Consider the following 21243-nt stretch of genomic DNA (forward strand, 5'->3'; position numbering starts at 1 on the left):
CCTGGAACTCACTTTGTAGACCAGGCTGGCCTCAAACTCAGAAATCCACCTGCCTCTGCCTCCCAAGTGCTGGGATTAAAGGCGTGCACCACCACTGCCAGCTTATTTGTATTTTCAATCATCTTTTTGATCTGCTTAAACATCTGGACCGAAGTTTGGCCTCTCTCCTTTCCACTCCTAGGCCCCATCCACTCCTCAAAAAATGGCAGGCCTCCATGGCTATCAGCCAGCCATGACATATCCAGTTGCAGTAAGACTGGGCACCTCCTCCCTGTTAAGGCCAGACCAGGCAACCCAGGAGGAGGAAACGGTCCCAAAAAGGCAACAGTCAGAGACAGTCCCAGCTTCCACTGTTAAGTCTCCAACTGTAGCATATGTGCAGAGGGCCTAGGTCAGTCCCATGTAGGCTCCTGGTTGGCAGTTCAGTCTCTGAGCCCCTATGAGCCCAGTTTAGTTGATTCTGTGGGTTTTCATGTGGTGTCCTTGAGCTCTCTGCCTCCTACAGTTCTTCCTCTACATCTGTTTATTCTGCTTATTCTTAGAAGTAATAGCATTTGAATTACTATGTGTGTATATATGTGTGTGTGTGTGTATAAATATAAAGAGCTTCTGTTTCTTTCTAGGGTTCTCCATAAAGGACTTTTGAGAAGGCTCATTTCCTTATATGAGCCATTACTCAGATTGCATCAGGAGATCTCCAGCATTCATCCCATGCCTTACTTCAAAGATTTTGCCTTTCCCTCGGACATCACTGACTTTCTAGGCCCCTCTTACCTTGAAGTCTTCAAGGGAAAAACACCTGCAGCTTCTGCTACTAAAGGAGTAACAAAGTTGCTAAATAAACTGTTTTTAATGAGAGAGCAACTACCAAAGATGAATGAAGACACCTTAGATAGACTTTCCAAACCATCTGAACAAATGACAAGCAATCTACAGAGCACTGTGGACCTGGGCCAGCCAGTGAAAGCCTATAAGAGGACCAGAAAAGGTGAGCTGCGTAGAGAAGCACACACCTTTTTATTATTTCCTTTAAATTGTGTGTATCTAGTTCTGTCTGTTGTGTCTTAAACACATATTTATAAAATAAGCGTTTGAAAGCATGGTACAGTTGTGCATTGTGTAGAAAGAAACTCAGCACCTCACCCTGGTTATGTTAGGGAGGTGTGAGTGTTACCTGTTCTCACAGCTGGGCTTCCGGTTCCATCCTGGGGCTTTGCTTTATTCTCTTCATTTCTTTTGTAGTAACTTGGCAGGAAATGTCACGTAGTTAAGAATTCGTTGGAGGTTTGAAAGTAATATGATTGAGTTTTTCTGTCTCTTTTGTTGTTGTGTTTTGTTTTTTTAATTCTGCAGAAAAGCCATTGGGATTTGACCTGCGGGCTTTTTGCACAAGACGTGGAAACAAAGCGACTCAGGTCTGTCTGGTTTAACCTCATCGCTTTTCACTTCTGCCAAGTGTCGAGGAAGCTCCTCAGTAAGGAGGGAGGTGGAGTTTGCTTGATGGCACTCTTAGTTCTAGGTGTGTGCTGCAGAATGAAGAAGGTGGCTTTTTAATGGTCCTAGTTAGTCCAGTTAGTGGAGTGTATTCAGAAGTGCTTTAATAGGCATTGCTCTGGAATCTCCAAGTAGCCTATGTATGGATGGTGAGCAGTTGAAGAGCATGGGCTTTGTACCTGCTGCAACGTTGGCCCTGCTTCGTATTAGCTGTGTGATCCCTCACCTGTCTCTACCTCCCTTCTCCATGCCATGCACCTCTGAGTTTGGGTTTATACATGTAGTCAGTGGAGACTCATGTGTGGTAAGCATTTAAGTGATGGCAGATGTTGTTAGTAACAGTCACCAGTACTGATGGCAGATGTTGTTAGTAACAGTCACCAGTTTTGTTTCCCGCCTCATTTGTCATCAGGCATCAGTCCTGTTAAGCTTTAACATGATACCTTTTATTAGTGTTAGAAAATGGTTCCTGACTTTATGCCTCTACAGTATGTCAGTGTCACCCGTCCGTCATCCAGGAACCGCCTGCCTTTTATTACCATTGTCGGTTTCAAACCTTCATGGCTTATATCTTCCATTTTATTTACTACTTCTTAATTCTAAGAACCCCACACATTATTTATTTATTTTTTGTTTTTTGAGACAGGGTTTCTCTGTATAGCCCAGGCTGTCCTGGAACTCACTTTGTAGACCATGCTGGCCTCGAACTCAGAAATCTGCCTGCCTCTGCCTCCTGAGTGCTGGGATTAAAGGCGTGTGCCACCACTGCCTGGCTGAACCCACACTTCTTTATTGACCTTTTTAACACAGATGGCAGTTTGCATTTTTATCTTACCTAATTGATGAGTTGAGAAGGAGGAAAAATCATAGCAGACCCTTTAAGCAGCTGGCAATATCTTAAATGCTTTATGCACATTAACGCCAGAATCCTCAGAAAAGCTCCATGAGAGAAACTCTTGTATTACTGCTTTCCTATCTCAAGGGGGAAACCTGAGGCAGTCTCCAGAGTTACCAAGGCTCCACAGTGAAGTGATAGACTTCTGGTCTGAATGAGGCCATGTGATTCCTCATTACAGCAGTCCCGGGACTGTGGTGTCTGTGGACCTTCCCACCTCTGCAGAGTTGGTCTGGAGGGGAGCTGGGCTGGACCCTTAATTGCTCCCATATTGTTAGTAATTGGCATTTATATACTATTTAGAACAACTTATTGATTATAAAATAATACTGCAGTCTTTAGTTTCATCATTATTTCTTTAGGTTGGGTTTGAGAATATTTATTTACTTATTTATTTGGCAGGGTCTCACTATGCAGCCCTGGCTAGCCTGGGACTCACCATGCTAGACCAGCAGGCTGACCTCATAGAGACCAGTTTGTCTCCACTTCCTGAGTGTTGGGGATAAAAGTGTGTACCACCACAAATTTGGAAAGAAAGTTAGCTTTAAATGGAGGCTAGGTAGACTTGGTGGGTGGTATAGTTTCATAAAGTAGAAAAAGCTGGTAAAATCAAACTTGACTAGCTGTAGAAAAGACTAAGTAAACATGCTTTCTTAAAAGTGGTGCAAGGTAGGAGTGTTGCACACTTAATCATTTCACTGGTCACTAAGGGACTGCCAGGCCTATCATGCTGGACACTTCCAGGGTTCTCTGTCTTCATGGTTACAGTAACATTTATGACCCATCTTGAGGATTGTTCCTGGGGGTGATGGGAATAAGTGAAAGGCAAATGTAGTCCAAGTCAGGCCTACTGGCATAGCCTTGTTATGTCTGCTACTCAGTAGGCTGAGGCAGGAGGATGGCAAGTTCAAAGCCCCTTTGAACTAGACTGAGTTTAAATCAGCCTGGATAACTTGTTGAGGCCCAGTCTCAGAATTAAAACAAAACAAAACAAACTTTAAAGGGCTGGGGATATAGGCTACTTGCCAAGTATTTACAAGGTCCTAAGCTCAGTCTTTAGTAAAGAAAATGAAGTAAAAAAATAAAAATTATGTCCCTGATAAGCAAACAAGGAAATGAGGTAGTTGAGTGATGTCATTGTAAAAGACTTGGGAATCTCCCTCCCCCCACAAATCATTCGACCTTGACTACTATTTAGTCAGTTTGTGTGTGTGTAGGTGTACTACATATGTGTGTTACAGTATTTATCTTGGGTTTCCTGTGTACACTTCATTAAAAGGCAGATAGGACTTGCCTCTGTAGAAGTATAAAGAGAGATAGTGTTAGAAGAATGGATCAAAAGGAAAGGCTGATGGATTAAAAGTGTCCTTACAAAATTATTTTAACTTTTTTAAAATGGATCAGCTTTTCAAAACTCTTTTCCTTTATTTTGAAGTCACTACTATTTTCAATATTTTTTTCTCACCTTTTTACACTTCAGGAGACCAACCGCCAGGAGACCAACTGCGAGTTTAAATATTCTCAATCCAAACTGAAGACAACCAAACTTCCCTCTCAGAAACTGAGAACTCACTGGGCTAACAATACTGTGCAAAGAATCCGAAAGACCAAGACGTTCACCCAACTTTCTGAAGAAATTGAAATGGCAATTGTGTGGTCCCGGAGCAAAAAGCTCAAGATTCAGGCCACCTATCTGGGCAACAAACTTCTTAAGAGTAATAGGTTCAGACATGTGGAATCTCAAGGCTATAGGTAATTACATCAGAAAATTCCTTTCCCTTTTCAGTAAGAAAGCATATGCATATGCATTACGGCCTTTGTTTAAAATCTAACAGCCCTTGGGGTGCTAGGACAAGACAAAGTACAGTTAAATATGTGATGCTAGAACAAGTCCTACTCAAAGTACAGTTTCATGTGTTGCTAACAGTTATCTGGGCGGTTGTGTCAGGAGAAAAAAGTGAACTGACAGTGTCTGGACTCCCTTCCACCACGGCATTCCCACTGGTTCATTTCAGAAAGCACTAAGATTGCCTGTGGTGTTCAAAGCCTGGGCAACAGTGTGGGGCAGCCTTAGTCCTTGGGCTCCTGGTGATCTTGTGGGAGGCGGCTTTCTGTAGATAGCAGCAGCACAGCTGGCTGAGGGTGAGAGAGAAGTGAGGTAGTGAGGCAATGCCTAGATGGCTCCGGTTGAGTTCTAACTGCGGGCTTGAGGGGGATGCGGAACAACTCACAGAGCACCTCACAGGGGTCACAGTCTTTGGTAGGTGACCCCGCTTCCTTTTATTCCTTCCCTCTGTTCATTTCCTGCTAGAACACGAGCTTAGCCAGAAGCAGAGTCTGACACACCACAGAGCTTTTCGTTTGTGATATTTTGCCATTTCCACTCTTGTTTACCTAGGAACAGATTATCAGCATGAGGGGAAGGCTACGGTTCTTACGTGTGAGCAAGGTCACACCATTTGTGACCTTGTTAGACAGTGAATGGGAGTTACTTTGGGGAAAAACGGAAGCACATCTGCCTGCATCCTGATTCAGAGAGGGAATCAGGCTCTGAACAAAATACTCTTAGGTTGAAACTCTCATTTCCTTATTTTTGTATGTTTGGGGTTATATGTATATACAGGCCTAGGACTTGTAATAGATTGTGTACTTTTCTGTTAGAAATTGGTGGAGACAGTTAAAAAGTGAGAACGTTTTAGTATCATAATAAGTTGAGATTTTTCTGTTTCGTCCTTTAGTTTGACAAAGAAGCTACAGTGCATGAAAACATCTCTCTGCAACTGCCTTCTCCGAGGCTCTCGTACCAGCACTTCAAAGCATCCTCCCAGACAAAGAAGATCAGAGTATAAAGTTTTATCAAGACAAAGGAAACCGCAGAGAAAGTTACAGTCAACTCTTTTAAAGGAAACCCAGCAGGTCCCTGAAGGGACTCTGAAGAACACTAGGGACAGCAGTGCTAAGAGGAGATGCTCTGGGACAGTTCAGAGGTCAGATGTCTGTCCTAATGGAAAGCAGGTCTTGAGAAAACTTGCAAAGCCTGACCTAAAGACAAAGATGGTGGTCCATGGGAACCTTCCAGGGGGCAGTAGAAATGAATCTGGCTTTCAGGCGAAGAGACAGATGCACACACACAATGCGCCAGACACTGCTAAAGAAGCAGATGACATTGATGATATTTTTGCTTTGATGGGAGTTTAGATGTAGTGATGTGAAACTTCTGAGCAGGTAACAAGCTGGTCCAGTGTTCTGCTCCTTTAAGGGGTGTTGCTAAGCTCTGGAAACACTGCTTAGGCTGAGAGCTGCTTCTGTGCAGTTTCCCACCGGAGTGCATTCAGGTCAATAAACATTCACAGCAGCCTTGTGTAAGCTAATCAGATGGTGTTTGGCTTAGACTGTGCAAGGTGTTAACTATGATGAACAGTCTGAGGAACACATCCTTCATGACTGAAACAAGTCAGTTTCTGAATTAGATGATTTTATGATCTACTGTTGAGTTAAAATCTGAGTAATTTTATAAGATCTTATATCTGAAGGTAAACAGAACAAGGCTGGAGTAGCAAAGCACCATGAAGGGTCACCTGGCCTCACTGACCTCACTCCCTTTTAAAGTTTTATACTTTGTGTGAGGGTGTGTACGTATATGTGGATATCAGAGGGTAACCTGTGAGAGTTGGTTCTGTCCTCGCCTATGGGTCCCAGGAGTGGTGTCCTAGTTAGGGTTTTACTGCTGTGAACAGACACCATGACAAGGCAACTCTTATAAGGACAACATTTAATTGGGGCTGCCTTACAGGTTCAGAGGTTTAGTCCATTATCGTCAAGGTAGGAGCACGGCAGCATCCAGGCAGGCATGGTGCAGGAGGAGCTGAGAGTTCTACATCTTGTTCAAAAGCAAACAGGAGAAGACTAGCTTCCAGGCACCTAGGAGGAAGGGCTTAAAGCTCACACCCACAGTGACACACAAGGCCATACTTCCTAATGGTGCCAATTCCTGGGCCAAGCATATTCAAGTCACCACAGGTGGACTTAAGATTGTCAGGCATAGCATCATGTGTTTACCCATGGGCTGAGCCATCTCCTGCCCAGGTCTTCCTTTTGAATAACAAATGTGAGTGTATGCTATGTTATTAAAGATGGATTATCAAAAGATTTTCCATTACTCAAATGCTTAAAACCATTATCTAATCTTCATTTTGTCACTGTGTAACTCCTAAGGGGGTATATGAAAAGACTTTTGGTGTTTTCCCATTTTTGTTCCTATGAAATATTGCAAAAAAGTAGCTAAGGAATAAGGCCAATCATGAATTTGAAACCTGGCATCAATGCCATCACCTGATTCTTTGTACATATCAGTAAGCTGGAAATGACAGTCATGAGTTACAAAATGAGCTGCTCTACCCATGAAAAAAGGTAATGTAGTCATGGAAAGTCTGCTCAGCCCTGCAGGCCAGGAAGGGGGCAGGAGGGGTAAGCTTAGGAGAAAACAATGAGTCTTCCCCCTGCTCTCCAGTGACGGCACAGCCTAAGGCCTGCAAGCCTGAAACCTTAGGCACAACTGGACACTTGCTTTAAAGGCCAGAGGGTGGGAGTGGCAGGATGTGAATCTGGATTTTGCATACTCACTTCAACTAGGACACTGCTGCTTTCTGCTATATACCATACTCATGAGGCTCAAGAAAGCTACAAGTTTGAATATTTCTATTTTGGGATTCTTGGCCTTGGGGCATTCTACAATTAAAGACGGCAAACAGTCCCAAATTCTGTAATCTGAACCATTTCCAGTTCCTAGCTTTGCAGATAAGAGCTAAAAGGAGCATTAGGTGTTCCAGTTGTAAGTGCAGAGTATGACAGTTTGTGACCTTTCAAATCCTCCTGACATTGCTGTGTCGACCCCCTGTTGCTGCTACCTTGTCTTCTGCTCTGGCAACCTGTCCTGGCTTTTTAGAATGTGTGATCTGTGTGTATAGTGTATGTCTGTATACATGTATGAGCGTATGAATCTGAGTGCTTGGGTATGTAAACTGGGAAGAGGTGTGTCCCTGCCTCATCCTCTGGTCCCTGGGCAGGCATTGCACTGGAAGCCCATGTCTTGAGAGTGCTCAGAAAGTCCCTCAAGAGCAAGCCGCAGTGCCTGTCTACGTGGTGGCCCAGCATGTTGGGCAAGCAGTCCTTCCACTTCAGTGCTCCTTTTCCTGATCACCTCAGCTGTCTGCTGCTGTGGGACACATTGACAGACAGTTCTGCTTTTGGCAGAAGGATGGCTTTGAAAGTAATTATTTTGACATCTATGTTTTGCTTTGTGGAAAAAAAAAAAAAACCTTTCTGCTAGTTAGGGTAAAATAGACTAAATCTATCAACTGTAGAACAATGGGAACATTTACAATTGGGTTTTTAAAAAGCCACAGAGTTGTGGAGCCTTACCACAGCTATAACCTCTAACAGCAGTCTCACTTTGAAATGCTAAGATATTTCATGAAGAGTTATGAGCTGCAAGTCAAAGCTGATCTTCCCATTCAGAATCTCTAGCACAGTGATTCTAAACATTGCACTGACTTGTGAATTTCTTCACTTAAATCTAGTTCCTGTTTATTTTTGCTGCTACTTTCAAGGTGGAGTGCCTTCTATGATAAAAGCCTGTGACTTTTGCTGTGCTGTGTGGTTGCTTTGGGTTTATAAACATGCAGTTGTCTTCGGTATAACTTGTTGGCTTTCATAGCTAAGGTGCTGATGGTCACCATGGAGGTGAGGCAACATCAAGTAGTTTTCCCAAGGACACTAGAAGTAGAAGCTGAACCCTGGACTCTGATGATGAAGCCTGTGTTGCACTCTCAGGACTGGTGCTTCCTTGGTCCAGCAAGTTTTGACAATTTTTTTCATATTCAATTAAATACTAGAAGAAGAGTTCTAAGCATACAATCATTTCCTTTCTACTCACATATGCACGCTTTACAGAAGGCACTCCCCTCCTTTACCTAGTTCACATTTACGGAACTGAAGACAGTAGCCATTTATAAGAGAAAAACCGGATTTATCCATCCTCTCTATAGAAGCAGGGTCTCCCTTCATGGATTTGTATATGCTCTGGGCTTGTCAGTTAAAATAGAAAAGCCCGCTAGCATCTGTCCTAATGACCAATATGATTTAATTCATTATTTGTAACCCTTACCCCCAACGCATTTGTTCTTGCTTCAGGGTAATGCAGGTCTTAATGCCGAATCTCCTTCAAGTTGAGATGCACAATATTTAAAACAATATTGGCATTCTTCTAGGTGTTTAACTCCAGTTGTCAGGAAGAACTCTGAAACATCATCTACTCTGGGACTTAAGACTTCCTGTTATATCTGCGATAAAGCATTTCAACAGATGGACTCCAGAATTGGTCACTGCACTGTGAAAAGAAAAGAAAACTTGATTTTCTTCTTTACCTCAGAGGTTGCAACAGACTTCAATTCAAGTAATACAAAGCACAAAGTTTTTTTTTTTCTTCAAATAAACTCTTTTAAGTTTTTCGAGACAAGGTTTCTCTGTGTAGCCCTGTTTGTCCTGGAACTCACTCTGTAAACCAGGCTGGCCTCGAACTCAGAAATTCGCCTGCCTCTGCCTCCTGAGTGCTGGGATTAAAGGCGTGTGCCACCACGCCCAGCTTTCTTCATATAAACTCTTACAATCTCATGTAGGAGGGCTATGCTTGTAGTCTGTTGTCTGGCTTCTCTTTTGTTAGTGTCGCGCATATTCTAAACTGTGATGATCTACACTATGTGACCCATTTCTTTAAGGATACTAGGTGTTGTATCACAGCTTCCCTTTCATCTGTTCTCCAGAGTAGGCCTTGAGATAATTAGTGTGGTCTTTGTGATAAAAGTTCAACCACCTTGAAATACTTTAAGTTAAAAAGAAATCCTCACATATTGTGACTTGTATGTATCTGTTTCCATCCATATAGAAGTGGGTGGACCACCTATTTCTCAGGCGTGAATCTACCCTGGCTTATAAGGATGAAGTCTGCCCTGGACTGAGCCAGTTCTGATAGCAAGTGCAGCCCTGTAGATTTTCTGGCCAAAACTACCTTGCTGAAAACAGCTTTATGACACCTTTTATGACTGAAGTAAGCAGATAAAACTTAGAGGAAAAATACAAGTTTGATGGTTCATATACTAACTGGCACTCTGTACTCACGTGCTATGGTTCTGTTAACCCACAGTTCTGTCTTGAGAGTCAGTTCTCATTTGTTTGCAAATTTATTCTCAAAAAAAAAAAAATACAGAAGCAACTAGACTGTGCCTACTTATATATTTCCCCATATCATCTATAAAACATACCAATCATAATATATGAGTATATTCTTTTTTTTTTTTATGAGTATATTCTTATAAATGACTGGTGTGTTATCATTCTTTCAGGAGAGCAGGTTTCCATATCTCAATTCATAGATTCTGAGTGTTTGGGTGACTTTCTGCAGGTCCTGGGCCACATGTGGCAAATATGCATGACAGCAGTAATTCCAGGGACACGTGTAAAAAGGCAAATGCCCTTAAAAAAACACCAGGAATTCAATAAAGTGGACCGTAAGCCTAAGCCTGCCACTTTGGACTGACAAGAAATTCTGTATTTAAAGTGTATATCAACCACAATACATGAGCCTTCTAGTGACATTTCCCAGTGAGAAAATGAAACAAGCTGCTTTAAAACATGTAGCCTCTTTAACAGAAGCCCGTAGATGTTACACAAAACCAAGGCTAAGGCCCATGCTCTTTCCACGTCACATACCTCTCTGTAACTCCGTTTCTCACTTGAGAAACGGGCATGAGAAAAGGTCAACGAAGCATGCTGTATGTGTGGGAACAACTCCCCCATTGTCTGTGGTCACACAGATACAGCTCTGACATGTGTATGCCTCTGGTGGATGGTTTGTGTGCACAGCAGTGTGAGGCTACTGAGTCATCAGTCCCTTCTTGGGAACTCCGTAATTCCACCACTGTAGCTCCCAAACCTACTAACTTTCCCAGGGCACATCATGCTGTCAATTCAAACAGCTTATAGAACTAAAATTTATATTGTTTCAGCATAGCTATATATTAACCATGATTTGCTAGGTTTAACTCTGTACTTTTTAAACCCGTTTTATTTCATACTGAACAGTTAAGTTAAATGGCTGTCTGACAAAGCTGAGGATACTGGGAGGAATTAGGACCTTACTTCCACCTGCAGGATTTCCCTTGCTCTTGTAGGATAAAGGCTCAGGAACAGGGCAGACCTGAATGGAGGGCCAGAGAAGAGTGGTGTGTGGGATTAAGGAGGGGACGCTGAAAGGCACATTCGAAATCTCAATTTCAACAGATCCACACTGATTTGACTAAAATGGGTGCTCAGGGCAGTTTCACCTACAACAGTGACTTGGTTTCTTATTTTCTCACAAATTACCACAGTGCCTTCCACAAATAAGTCAAAGCAAGGAAACCAGAGATTGATTCTCCAGCTGTCTCAGCACACAGTACTTACTGTACCCAAGATTCACAACAGAAGGAAAAACCCATTTGTCATGAAACCACAACAGAGTCCCCAAATTTACCCGCTCAGAAAATACTGTCTGACTAGTTTAATTCAAAGTTAGAACATTTTTTCTTCTTTATAAAAGCCAATATTAAATTTTAAAATAAGGATTTATTATTATCATCATCATTTATTACAGGAGAGGGAGCTGGTCTTGAACTCAGCTCTACAGTCTTGAAAGCAAATTTTTCCAGTAAGTTTTCAGGCAAACTTTGCTTTGTTATGGCCTGAATGAGCTTTTTACCTTAAAGCTAAGTAGTTTTCTTTGAAATTAAGGAGATGGGCTTGTTTTCCAGCCTGATGATCTGAGTTGAGTCTCAGATCCCACAAGGTGACAGGAGAGAACTGACTCTAAAGGTGCTCTGTCCTCGGTAGGCACTGCACCTCATGCTTGTGCCTGAGACACAGTTAGTAGGTACATAAGTAAAGACTGGTTTGAAAAGTACAGTTTTTAATCTCTGCCATGGGCTAGGGTTGACCTGGGTTGAAGCAGAAAGAGAGGGAAGTACCTATAAGGGAGAGCCAGCTTGAAAACAGAACAGACTAAAGCACTAGCAGATTACTGGAAACTCACAGTGGAACAGGTGTCCACGTGGCACCTCCTCCCGGAGCGCTCATTCCACAGCCAAGCCTTTTAGTACGCAATGTTATTAGAGCAATCGGATTCTCACCTTATAGGAAACAGCTGAGGAAAACAGCCTTGTGTCTGCGTGTTAACAAACTTCTGAATCTGGAGCACTTGTTTTAAAAGATACCCCTTGGAAGATTTGTCGATTTTTGTTAATATCATCTATAGGAAAATCATTTAAGTATTAGAAATAAAATTTAACAGTATAGACTTACACATTTTAACTACAATCTTTCAGTTAGGTTGAGTTGGTTCACATAAAAATTTCCATTTCTACCTACTCTTTAATCTATAAAATAAAAATAAGCCATATATAATTTGCTTTGATGAAAAGAGGTAATCTATGTCACATACAAAGTGTACATTGTGTGCCCACCACTTAATAATTTAAGTACATTTACTACATTTGACCATCTTGGACTTTATCTAAAGATCAGTGAGAACCACTGAGCAACATTTATTATTGACATCAGCTGTTTCATGTGATTACAATGTATCTTATAGTCTATGACATTTAAATTAATATATCTTGGCTGAGTCACATAAAGCTGCCAATATGAAACAATTTTGGAACCAAAAAGTTCAATTTTACATGTAATATTCTAAAGGAAAAATTAGAAATTGGGTTATTTTCTGGGCACATCTGCCATAGTTGTATTATCTGTAAATCCAGAATGTTATTTATCCAACTACAAAGTAGTAGCAGAAGGTCAAAACATGAGTAATGACAAATTATGGAAAGAGTGAAATTTCAATCTGTCAGGTTTTCCTGGGGAATATCAAACACACACACACTGATTTGAGGGTGGTAGTGGTGCCCCGTACCATGCCGAGTGACTGTTATATCGCTCAACTCTAACTCCACTAGGCTAAAATATAAAGTTATCCTTTGGACTATTTTCCCCCCATCTTGGGTACTTTTCCAAAGAAGAAAATAATATTCCCTTCAGTTAACTTCAGCTAAACTGAAGGGAATATATGATTTCACAAAACGATGTGTATGATACTAAGCCAGGAATACAATTACTCCACAACCAGCTTGATAATGTTCAGTCATTTTTATACCAATCTCTTGATGCATTACAACAGTGTCCCTAATACTTCATAGGACTCCTGCAAATCCCAAGAATTTCATAATTTTGAGACATTGACAAATGTGGCTGACGAGGCACATGGATTTGTTCACCTGAAACTTCTCTGCTTCAGTTTAGTGGTTTCTGACATTTTTTGAAAAATAAATTATAGTAATTGGGTTCCTCACTTTTCACAGAAAGGAACTTTAAGTCTTAGTTTATCTGGAAGTATTACAAAGCAAAATTAATGTGGATACTAACCTACCAATCTGCATTTTAGTGTGGTGTTATTTTATGCTAGTAGGGGGGAAAAAACCTAGTGAGATATTCCTGAAATAAAATTTTTAAGATAATTTTTAAATTTTATTTTTATTTCATGTGCATTGGTATTTTGCCTGCATGAATGTCTGTGTGAGAGTGTCAGATTGCCTGGAACTGGAGGTATAAGCTGTCATATGGTGCTGGAATTGATCCAGGGTTCCCCAGAAAAACAGCTACTACACTTAACTACTAAGCCATCACTCCAGCCCAGATTTTTTTTTTCGAAGAATATTAAAATTCTACTTGTGTGTGTTGTGCTTGAATCTTCTACATTCTTTGAACATTTTTGTTTGCAAAAGTTCTGCTGTAGAAATGTTGGTTGCATGGGCTGCTGTTCAAAGTTAACAGAGCAAATGTTTGTGTTGCTATGAAAACATCATGGATGTAAGGGCATCTAAGAACACTAAATGAACAGCTTAAAAACTGTGACTGTCACTTTAGAAGCTCTGGGTGGAGGGATGGCTCAGGCGTGTTAAGATCACACACTCCTTCAGAGGCCCTGAGTAGTTCAGTTTCCATCACCCAGTGGGTGGCTCACAACCTCCTGTTACTCCAGCTTCAGAGAAACCTGTTCCCTCTCCTGGCCTTCACAGGTTTCCCCATACATGTGGCATATGCAGATGCACATGTACATACACACACTCCATACATTTAAAAGCTTAAAACCGAAAGGAAGCATATATGAAAGTGTCACAGAACTTTTATGTGTATGACGTATGCTTGTGTGTATAAGTGTGCTTGTGTGTACACGTGTCAGCCTGTGGAGGCCAGAGGAGGACGTGTGTCTATTCTATCACTTGGCTTTTTCCTTTGAGCCTGGGCCCCTCACTGAACCTGGAGCTAAGTTGGTAGCCAGCAAGCCGAGTGGTCTTCTTGTCTCCAGCATCTATAGCACTGGGGTGACAGGCATATACACAGTCACACAGCTCTTTATGTGGGTGCTAAGGATTAGAACTTACGGCCTCATGCTGTGTAGCAAGCATTCTTACCCATGGACCCATCGCCCCAGCCACTCTGTTACCTTCTGAGGAAAATACCTGCTTATTACTGACAAGCATATTTGCATATTCAAATGCATATCAAACTGATTTCTAACTCCCACCATGAGTCTAAGGAAGCACTTACCACATAAGGCAATGCAAATTCTTCACACATTTCTATGGCAATATTGTCTAATTTTGTAATTCCAACAACACTATCCACTAATAAAAATGTCCTCTTCAAACTGTAAGAATAGAAAGAAAGTTAATGGCAATATAGGATATACACATTCATCTGTCTCTCTCATACTAGGAACTTCATCCTGTAGTCTAGTAGGACTCAATGCAGTTACTGTTCTTCAATAACAAAATTTGTCAAATACCAGTTTATTTCAATAAGAACATATTAAACTGAGACTTGAAATAAATATAAATGAGACCTCCTCCTGTAAGACCTTACAATATCTAATGGAAAAAGGAGACAATATCAAATTATTATAATTTTTTTAAAGATATGTTTTATTTGTATGAGTACACTGTAGCTGTCTTCAGACACACCAGAAGAGGGCATCAGATCCCATTACACATATTTGTGAGCCACCATATGGTTGCTGTTAATTGAACTCAGGACCTCTAGAAGAGCAGTCAGTACTCTTAACGGCTGAGCCATCTCTCTGGCCCAAATTATAATTTTTAATATTAGTTTAATTTTGCATCATTTATATGTAAAGCTGTAAATAAAATGTTTACATAGACACACACACATATACATATATACATATATATTCTTTCAAATTAGTGATGCTGAGTTCAAATCCAGAGCTTTTTAACAAGTTAGGCAAGTACTCTATTACTGAGCTACATCCCTAGTCCTTTTTTTACGATTACTTTTTTACACTACAGAAGCCTAACATTATTTTCCTCTAGATTGTGTGTTCTTGAAACATATTATTGCTTGATTATGTACGGAGACCAAAGAATTTTTATAACATTTTCAGAGTCTATGATGATTGAATGGACAGGGTTTACTGAATTTTATTTAAATCAATTAGCTAACAATTTTCATTTTCAAAGTTAGCCAGCTAAGAGCTTGTTTTTTTTTGTTTTTTGTTTTTAAATGGATGAACTAGCTGTGGAATACTATTTATAGTTTCAGCTTGATAAAATAAATGAAGTTAAGACTTCCCTGAGCTAGGCAGAAGCTAAACAGGCAGTGTATACCCTGGTTCTCAATATTGTAGAGTTATACAAGGATGAAGCGCACCTACAAGTAAGGCGTTTAACAAATCTGCAGTGTCTGTCATGTGTAGAATCACCTTGACCCTTTAAGGTGCTTTGGGGTCAAATGTCTAACAACGGAAAGAAAAAGAATGTCCTTACTTATTTCGTTCCTTTAGATAAGTCTCTACCATGTCAACGAAGTCTTTGGGTGCTCTATAGCCATACCCTGGCATGTCCACCAATGTAAAATGTTTTCCAACTTTGAAAAAATTCATTTTCTTTGTGTGCCCCTGATAGAATAAATGAAAAAAAAAAAAACCTGGCTTAAAATATATCCTTTATTTCATGCCTAGAAATGTTCACGAACCTAAATATTCAATCAACAAATACTTATTAAAAGTTGAAGTATATTCTGAACTACTGTGAATACAAGGGGGAAAAAAGGTGGAGAGAAGTGGCCACCAATGATTAAATCATAATTAAATCTTTCCAATTTTTCAAAAAGTATGCTTAGCTTAAAAACTTTACATTTCATATTAGAAATACACAGACAAAATATTTTAGGATCTTTCCTATTTTGCTGTCTGTGAAAACCACCCAGATTAAGGCTGTGTTTGCCATCAGCCAGTTCTCTGATGAGCAATGTATACAGAGGAATAACTTAAGAGTGCTGACCAAACATTTATTCTATCACAAAGATTCTTATAACACCCAGATTCGGAGTCTGACATTCATCCTCTGCAGACTAGTGTTTCCGTAAACCAAGATGTTTTTGCATGTGCAGTTTAGTGTCCTCAAAAATAATTTTTAAAGAATGTACAACCCCACAATTACAACAGTGAAGTTAAAATTGATGCAAAGATAACACAACACAGGTACTTGCGCTTTTGCATTCATGAAACACATAGGAATCAGAAAAGGAAAGACAAACTAAAGTCAATTGTTTGGTATAAAATATCAAAGGAGAGGGCTTTTCGTAAGCGATGATTAAGTTCTTGGTGAGCGTCTTTGTCTATCTGTTAGAAAGTGTTTTTAGAATTGTGTATTTGAGAATGAAAAGAATACACCTTCTCTATCATTCTCTTATACAAGAGTGAGATTCATTCTGTCTAGAATTAACCTTTTAGCTGGCTTATGTGGTGAGGAAGGAGAGGGGTGAAGGATGGAATCCCTGTGATGAAACCAGAGACCATGAAGTGGGAAGGAGAAAGCTAGCTTCATGAAAGGGCTTAAACTTTCGCGGGTGAAACAGTGAGGGTCACAGCTGGTGGAAGTGTTTTGTCAGATGGACACTAAGGTAAGTGGGGCCAGCGGTGAGATTTCGGAAAAGGTTGTTTTAGGTACCAGTTGACTGCATCATTGAAAAGGAAGGAGAAGAAGGAGAGGATAGCAGAAGGCCCGAAGATCAGAGTTATCTGTGAAGAAAGGCACAGAGTGGCCTTGGGTAAAAGAATACACACATCTGGAATATACACAAGAATATAGAGGACAAAGCAACTTAAACCCTTTTTTCCTACAACCAATGTAGAACTAGACACTCATTATTATAGAAGAAAACAGATAACAGCAATAAAATACTTAACTTGTCAACTAAGGAAAAATTTAGAACAAGAATGCTTTCCTTTAGATATTGGCAAGGCTACTAAAATCAATTCAGCTATATTCTTGTTTATTTTTCAGAGAATATACAGACATTAATGATGTCTTACCTTATTACATGTTTTTAAAAAATTTCTTCTCTAGGAACTTAGCAATTATGATCTCTTGCATCTGCCAATACTTAGGTCTCATTTTATAAATTCAAGAGATAGCCAGCATACCGGTTTTTTTGAGATCCTGACTTCTACATCTGGGGCCAGGGAAAATAAGGCCTTTATCAAAGAGGATTTTCCAACATTGCTTCGGCCTATGAAACACACCTAGTATGAGAGGGAGGAAGGGAGAATGGAGTACTTAGTATTCTCAGGACTTTACAGTGGCTTATTTATTACATGTTGTATTTTCGGGGTTGGAGACATGGCTCAGTGGTTAGATGCGCTTGCTGCCAGAGGATTGTAGTTCAAGTTCCAGCCAGCACGTATGGCTGCTCCCAACTGCCTGAAACTCCCGTTCCAGCGAGCACTGATGTCTTTTTCTGGGTTCTGAAGGCAACAGGCATGTGGTACACAGACATACACGCAGGCAAACACACATAAACTAAAATGAAAATATAAAAGCACGGGCAGCTCTTCCGGAACACCGGAGCTCGATTCCCAGCACCCACACTGCGGCTCACTGCGGTCCTCCACGGGCACCGCACACGAGTGGCGCATCCACACGGAGTGTTTTCTTTTGCTGTTACGAGCTCTCTCACTGGGTGACAGGAAATGAGCACGGGGCGACTCAGCCTCTCGCACCTACAGTAGACCGGGCGGTCAACCTCACCTCCGGCTGCTGCAAACTCGGGGCGTGGTCGAGGCGGACGGCGGAGCTGAGGTACTCGATGCGGTTCCGGGCGGTGGCCTCGAAGATGCTCTCCGCCCTCCCGATGTCCTCCAGGCTCGGGTCGAAGAGTCCCTGTTCGATAAGGCCAGGCCCCGAGTCCGCGGCGAGGTGCTGCCCCAGTTCCCGCAGCGGGTACACTACCCTCGTTAGCTGTTTCTGTGGCAGCCTTAGCACTTCTGCGAAGGCAGGGGACGTGCTGTAAACCCGGGGCCGAGGCCCCAGTGCGGGCGCTTTCTCAAGGAGCCTTCCCATTCTATGACTCAACCTAGGCGCTGCCATTTTCCTCTCCCAGAATCCTCGCGACTGGATTTTATTCGTAGGGTCTGGACAGCGCCAGACAGAAAGCTCGCTGCCGCGGCGCCTGCTGGGAATTGTAGTTTTCTAGGGCCTCCTCGCCTGCTCAAGCTTCTCACCAGCTCCGGACAGAAAGGGGGAAACCCCACTGGCTTTCTTTAACACCTTGGCTTTACCAACTATGTATCAGATTGGTGTGTTCTGGTCTTCAACGGTTTCCAGATGCGAAAAACTTACCTTGTCCTGTGATCTTTGAGTCTCAAGGGAAGGAACCATAGTGACAAACTAGTGGATTCCAAGCCCGTTTTGCCTTCTGTTTCCGGTCGTTTTTATCGTCGATTGACATTTATCATAAGTTCACGTCACCGAGAAAAACACGTTTGCAAAATTAAATAAGCTGGTGAGAAATGTGGTTGGAATTGCAACTCGTTTTCAGAGGAGGGACTGTATTTCTCTGACAGGCAGAGCATTGGAGCTGCAGTTGAGAACTGACAAAGATCGATAAACCAGAAACAGAGAATTGGGAACAGCAGGAGTCCTTTGAAGCCCCCAAATACACGCCCCCCCCCCACAGTCATACCTTCTAATCCTACAAGGCCCCACCTTCCAACCCTTTCCAAACAGTTTCCTAAACTCGGGAGCAAGTATTCAAACATATTAGCTCATGGGAGCCATTCTCATTTAAACCACCACAAGCATTTAATCATTCCGTGCCCTGTCACTCCATTATTTATTTTTTTAAAGCATCTGCATATACCAGGCTCATAAACTTTAGAGTCAACATATGCTGTGTTTTCCATGGGCACTTGTGATCAAACTCTTCCCTAGTCTCTAGTGTAGGCAGAAGATCAAAGAGCCAGAGCCAGGTTGACTCCATGACAGGCTGTAAACTGGCAGTTTGGGAGTCTAGCCCTATTTCTGTTTCCCAGAAATGAGGACCCAGATGCAGGAACCCGTGGCCATCCAACCACAGATGCAGACAGCCAATCCAAGGGTGCCTTACCACCTTGGAAAGTCCCCAGAGCCCTAACCAATCATAAAGGACTCATATCCCTGGAGATAGAGCCAAATAATCAAGAAAAAACAAAAGATAAAAGACACCTACTTCCACCCTAACAGGCTTTAAACTGACCCTGCAGAGCACACACTGGTGTCTCCATTCTTTTTTTTTTTTTTTTTTTTTTTTAAAGATTTATTTATTTATTATATGTAAGTACACTGTAGCTGTCTTCAGACACTCCAGAAGAGGGCACCAGATCTCGTTACGGATGGTTGTGAGCCACCATGTGGTTGCTGGGATTTGAACTCCGGACCTTCGGAAGAGCAGTCGGGTGCTCTTACCCACTGAGCCATCTCACCAGCCCCCTGGTGTCTCCATTCTTAAATGGAGAGACCTTTGCACGCTGAATTCTGCTGAAAGACGCTCTTTGCTGTTGTATATTATTTGAGTCTGGGGTATCATTCTTTGGCGATTCTCAGACCTTAGCATCGTGTTCCCAATTCCCATTGTCTCTCACCTAGATTATTGGCATAGCTTCCAAAATCTAGCTGTGTATCATTGCTTGTTTCTCCTTTAGGTATATTCCCGATATAATGGCAAACATGATCCTGTTAACGTGCAAGTGAAAATCTCCAACATCTTCTAGTCTCAAATGTAATGTAGTCCACTGATGTAAGAAACATAGATGCCCCTGGGTTGCTGCATATGCCTGTCTGGAATGCTTCCTTCCAGATATTATTACACACCTTGCTTCTTTCCTAGTTGGGCTGTTTGTGATCATCCTTCAGAAGAAGTGGCTTTGATTTTGAGAACTGAAACAGTTCATCACAGAGTTAACACATAAAAAAATTTAGTATGACGTAGACAGGTATTACACACTCTTTGTATAATCCTTATAGGCACTTGTTTGTTTGTTTGGGTTGGTTTGCTTTTGAGACAGAGTCTATTACATAGGTCAGACTGGCCTCAAATTCGTGATCATCCTGTCTGAGCCTTCAGAGTGATGTGCTACCACACCCAGATTTAGAGCTAAGATTTTTCACTAAAATTCAAGTGACTGAAGTGCTGTGACTATATTCTGGCAGGCTTAGTTGATAAGAACAGGAAGAAGGTTGGTAGATCAGTGAAAAGATTTTGCCATTCTTACAGATCATCACAGTTATTTTTCCATTGTTGTCTGTCTCTGAAACGAATGACTGTTTGGTTCCAAATGACCCTGAACTATGTAAATCCAGTAGGTATCAAGTTTAGGGATTCCATCTGATCCAAGAAGAAGGTAAGCACTGTAAGGCAGAGGCAGGTAGACAGAATCATGGATATCAGAGAGTCAGCAAGTTCAGAACTCACATAGATCAAGTGTTTTTTTGTTTTTGTAAAGTATAGAATAGAGTTTATTCAGGGCATGGGGAATGGGGAGGGGAGTTGAGAGGGTAGTAGAGACAGAGAAAGGCAGAGAGAGAGAGAGAGAGAGAGAGAGACAGAGACAGAGACAGAGACAGAGACAGAGACAGAGACAGAGACAGAGACAGAGCGGGAGTAAGAAGGCAAGAACAAGAGAGCACAGAGAGCAACTCTTATCTAGTTTAGACACACCATACTTTGACTGCCTAGGTAGAAGTAAGATTAGAGACACTGGGAAAACTAGCTTTTGGATATTGGGAAAGGTAATAGACTAGTTAGTATTCAATGTTTGTTTTTACATAAGATCCTTTCTTGCCTTCACTTTCCCTTTCTTTTCAACAATAATTACAATGTACTTGTGACAACACTAAGCATAGCATTGGTGTCTGGAATGGAAGTAATTGGGAGGCAGAGTGAGGAGGACCAGAGCTTAAAGGCATTTTTAGCTATCTACAAAATTTGAGGCCAGCCTGGACTATATAGAGCCGGTCTGAAAAACATTATTGAATACTTTCTAGAAAAGGAATTGATTTGAGTACCAAGGATCACTTGTGAAAAAGACCTGGTCATATCAAAATGAAGATGGCTTGCATTGGGAATAGTAGGGTTGAAGAGGGTATTACATGGGGAGTGACATGGAAAAACTCCTATACATAAATTGCCTGAACTATAACTGCAACTGTCAGGATAAATTATTTAAGTTTAAAATTTATTTTTATCTTCCTGTGTGTGTGTGTGTGTGTGTGTGTGTGTGTGTGCCTTGTATTCATCGATTTCAGCAGAGATCAGAAGAGAGTGTTGGGTCTCTTGGAACTGTAGTTACAGGAAGTTGTGAATGTCCCAACGTGGGTGCTAGAAGCCAAATCCAGGTCCTTTGGATGATCAGCAAATGTCTTTAACCA

The 21243-nt window shown here is 41.5% G+C and overlaps 2 protein-coding genes across 2 annotated transcripts in view; one reads left to right on the forward strand and one right to left on the reverse strand.

Annotated features, from left to right (window-relative positions):
• The window catches only part of Nepro (nucleolus and neural progenitor protein), a 13144-nt gene extending 6983 nt beyond the window's left edge, over positions 1-6161 (forward strand). Inside the window, exons 6-9 of the mRNA XM_021185255.2 lie at positions 624-988; positions 1354-1415; positions 3870-4141; positions 5128-6161. Of these exons, the coding sequence (XP_021040914.1) occupies positions 624-988; positions 1354-1415; positions 3870-4141; positions 5128-5587 (1159 nt within the window). The 3' untranslated portion in view covers positions 5588-6161. The remainder of the gene's footprint in view (positions 1-623; positions 989-1353; positions 1416-3869; positions 4142-5127) is intronic.
• A 2135-nt stretch (positions 6162-8296) lies between these two features.
• Positions 8297-17945, reverse strand: Gtpbp8 (GTP binding protein 8 (putative)). Its single transcript, XM_021185258.1, has 6 exons — positions 17587-17945; positions 16983-17081; positions 15322-15452; positions 14087-14186; positions 11611-11729; positions 8297-8777 (listed from the first exon to the last, which is right to left on the reverse strand). The coding sequence occupies exons 1-6, from the start codon at positions 17923-17925 to the stop codon at positions 8696-8698; spliced, it is 870 nt and encodes a 289-aa protein (XP_021040917.1). The 5' UTR covers positions 17926-17945; the 3' UTR covers positions 8297-8695.
• Positions 17946-21243: the final 3298 nt, after the last annotated feature.

This window comes from Mus caroli, chromosome 16 (assembly GCF_900094665.2).
Source record: "Mus caroli chromosome 16, CAROLI_EIJ_v1.1, whole genome shotgun sequence".
Classification (NCBI taxonomy): domain Eukaryota; kingdom Metazoa; phylum Chordata; class Mammalia; order Rodentia; family Muridae; genus Mus; species Mus caroli.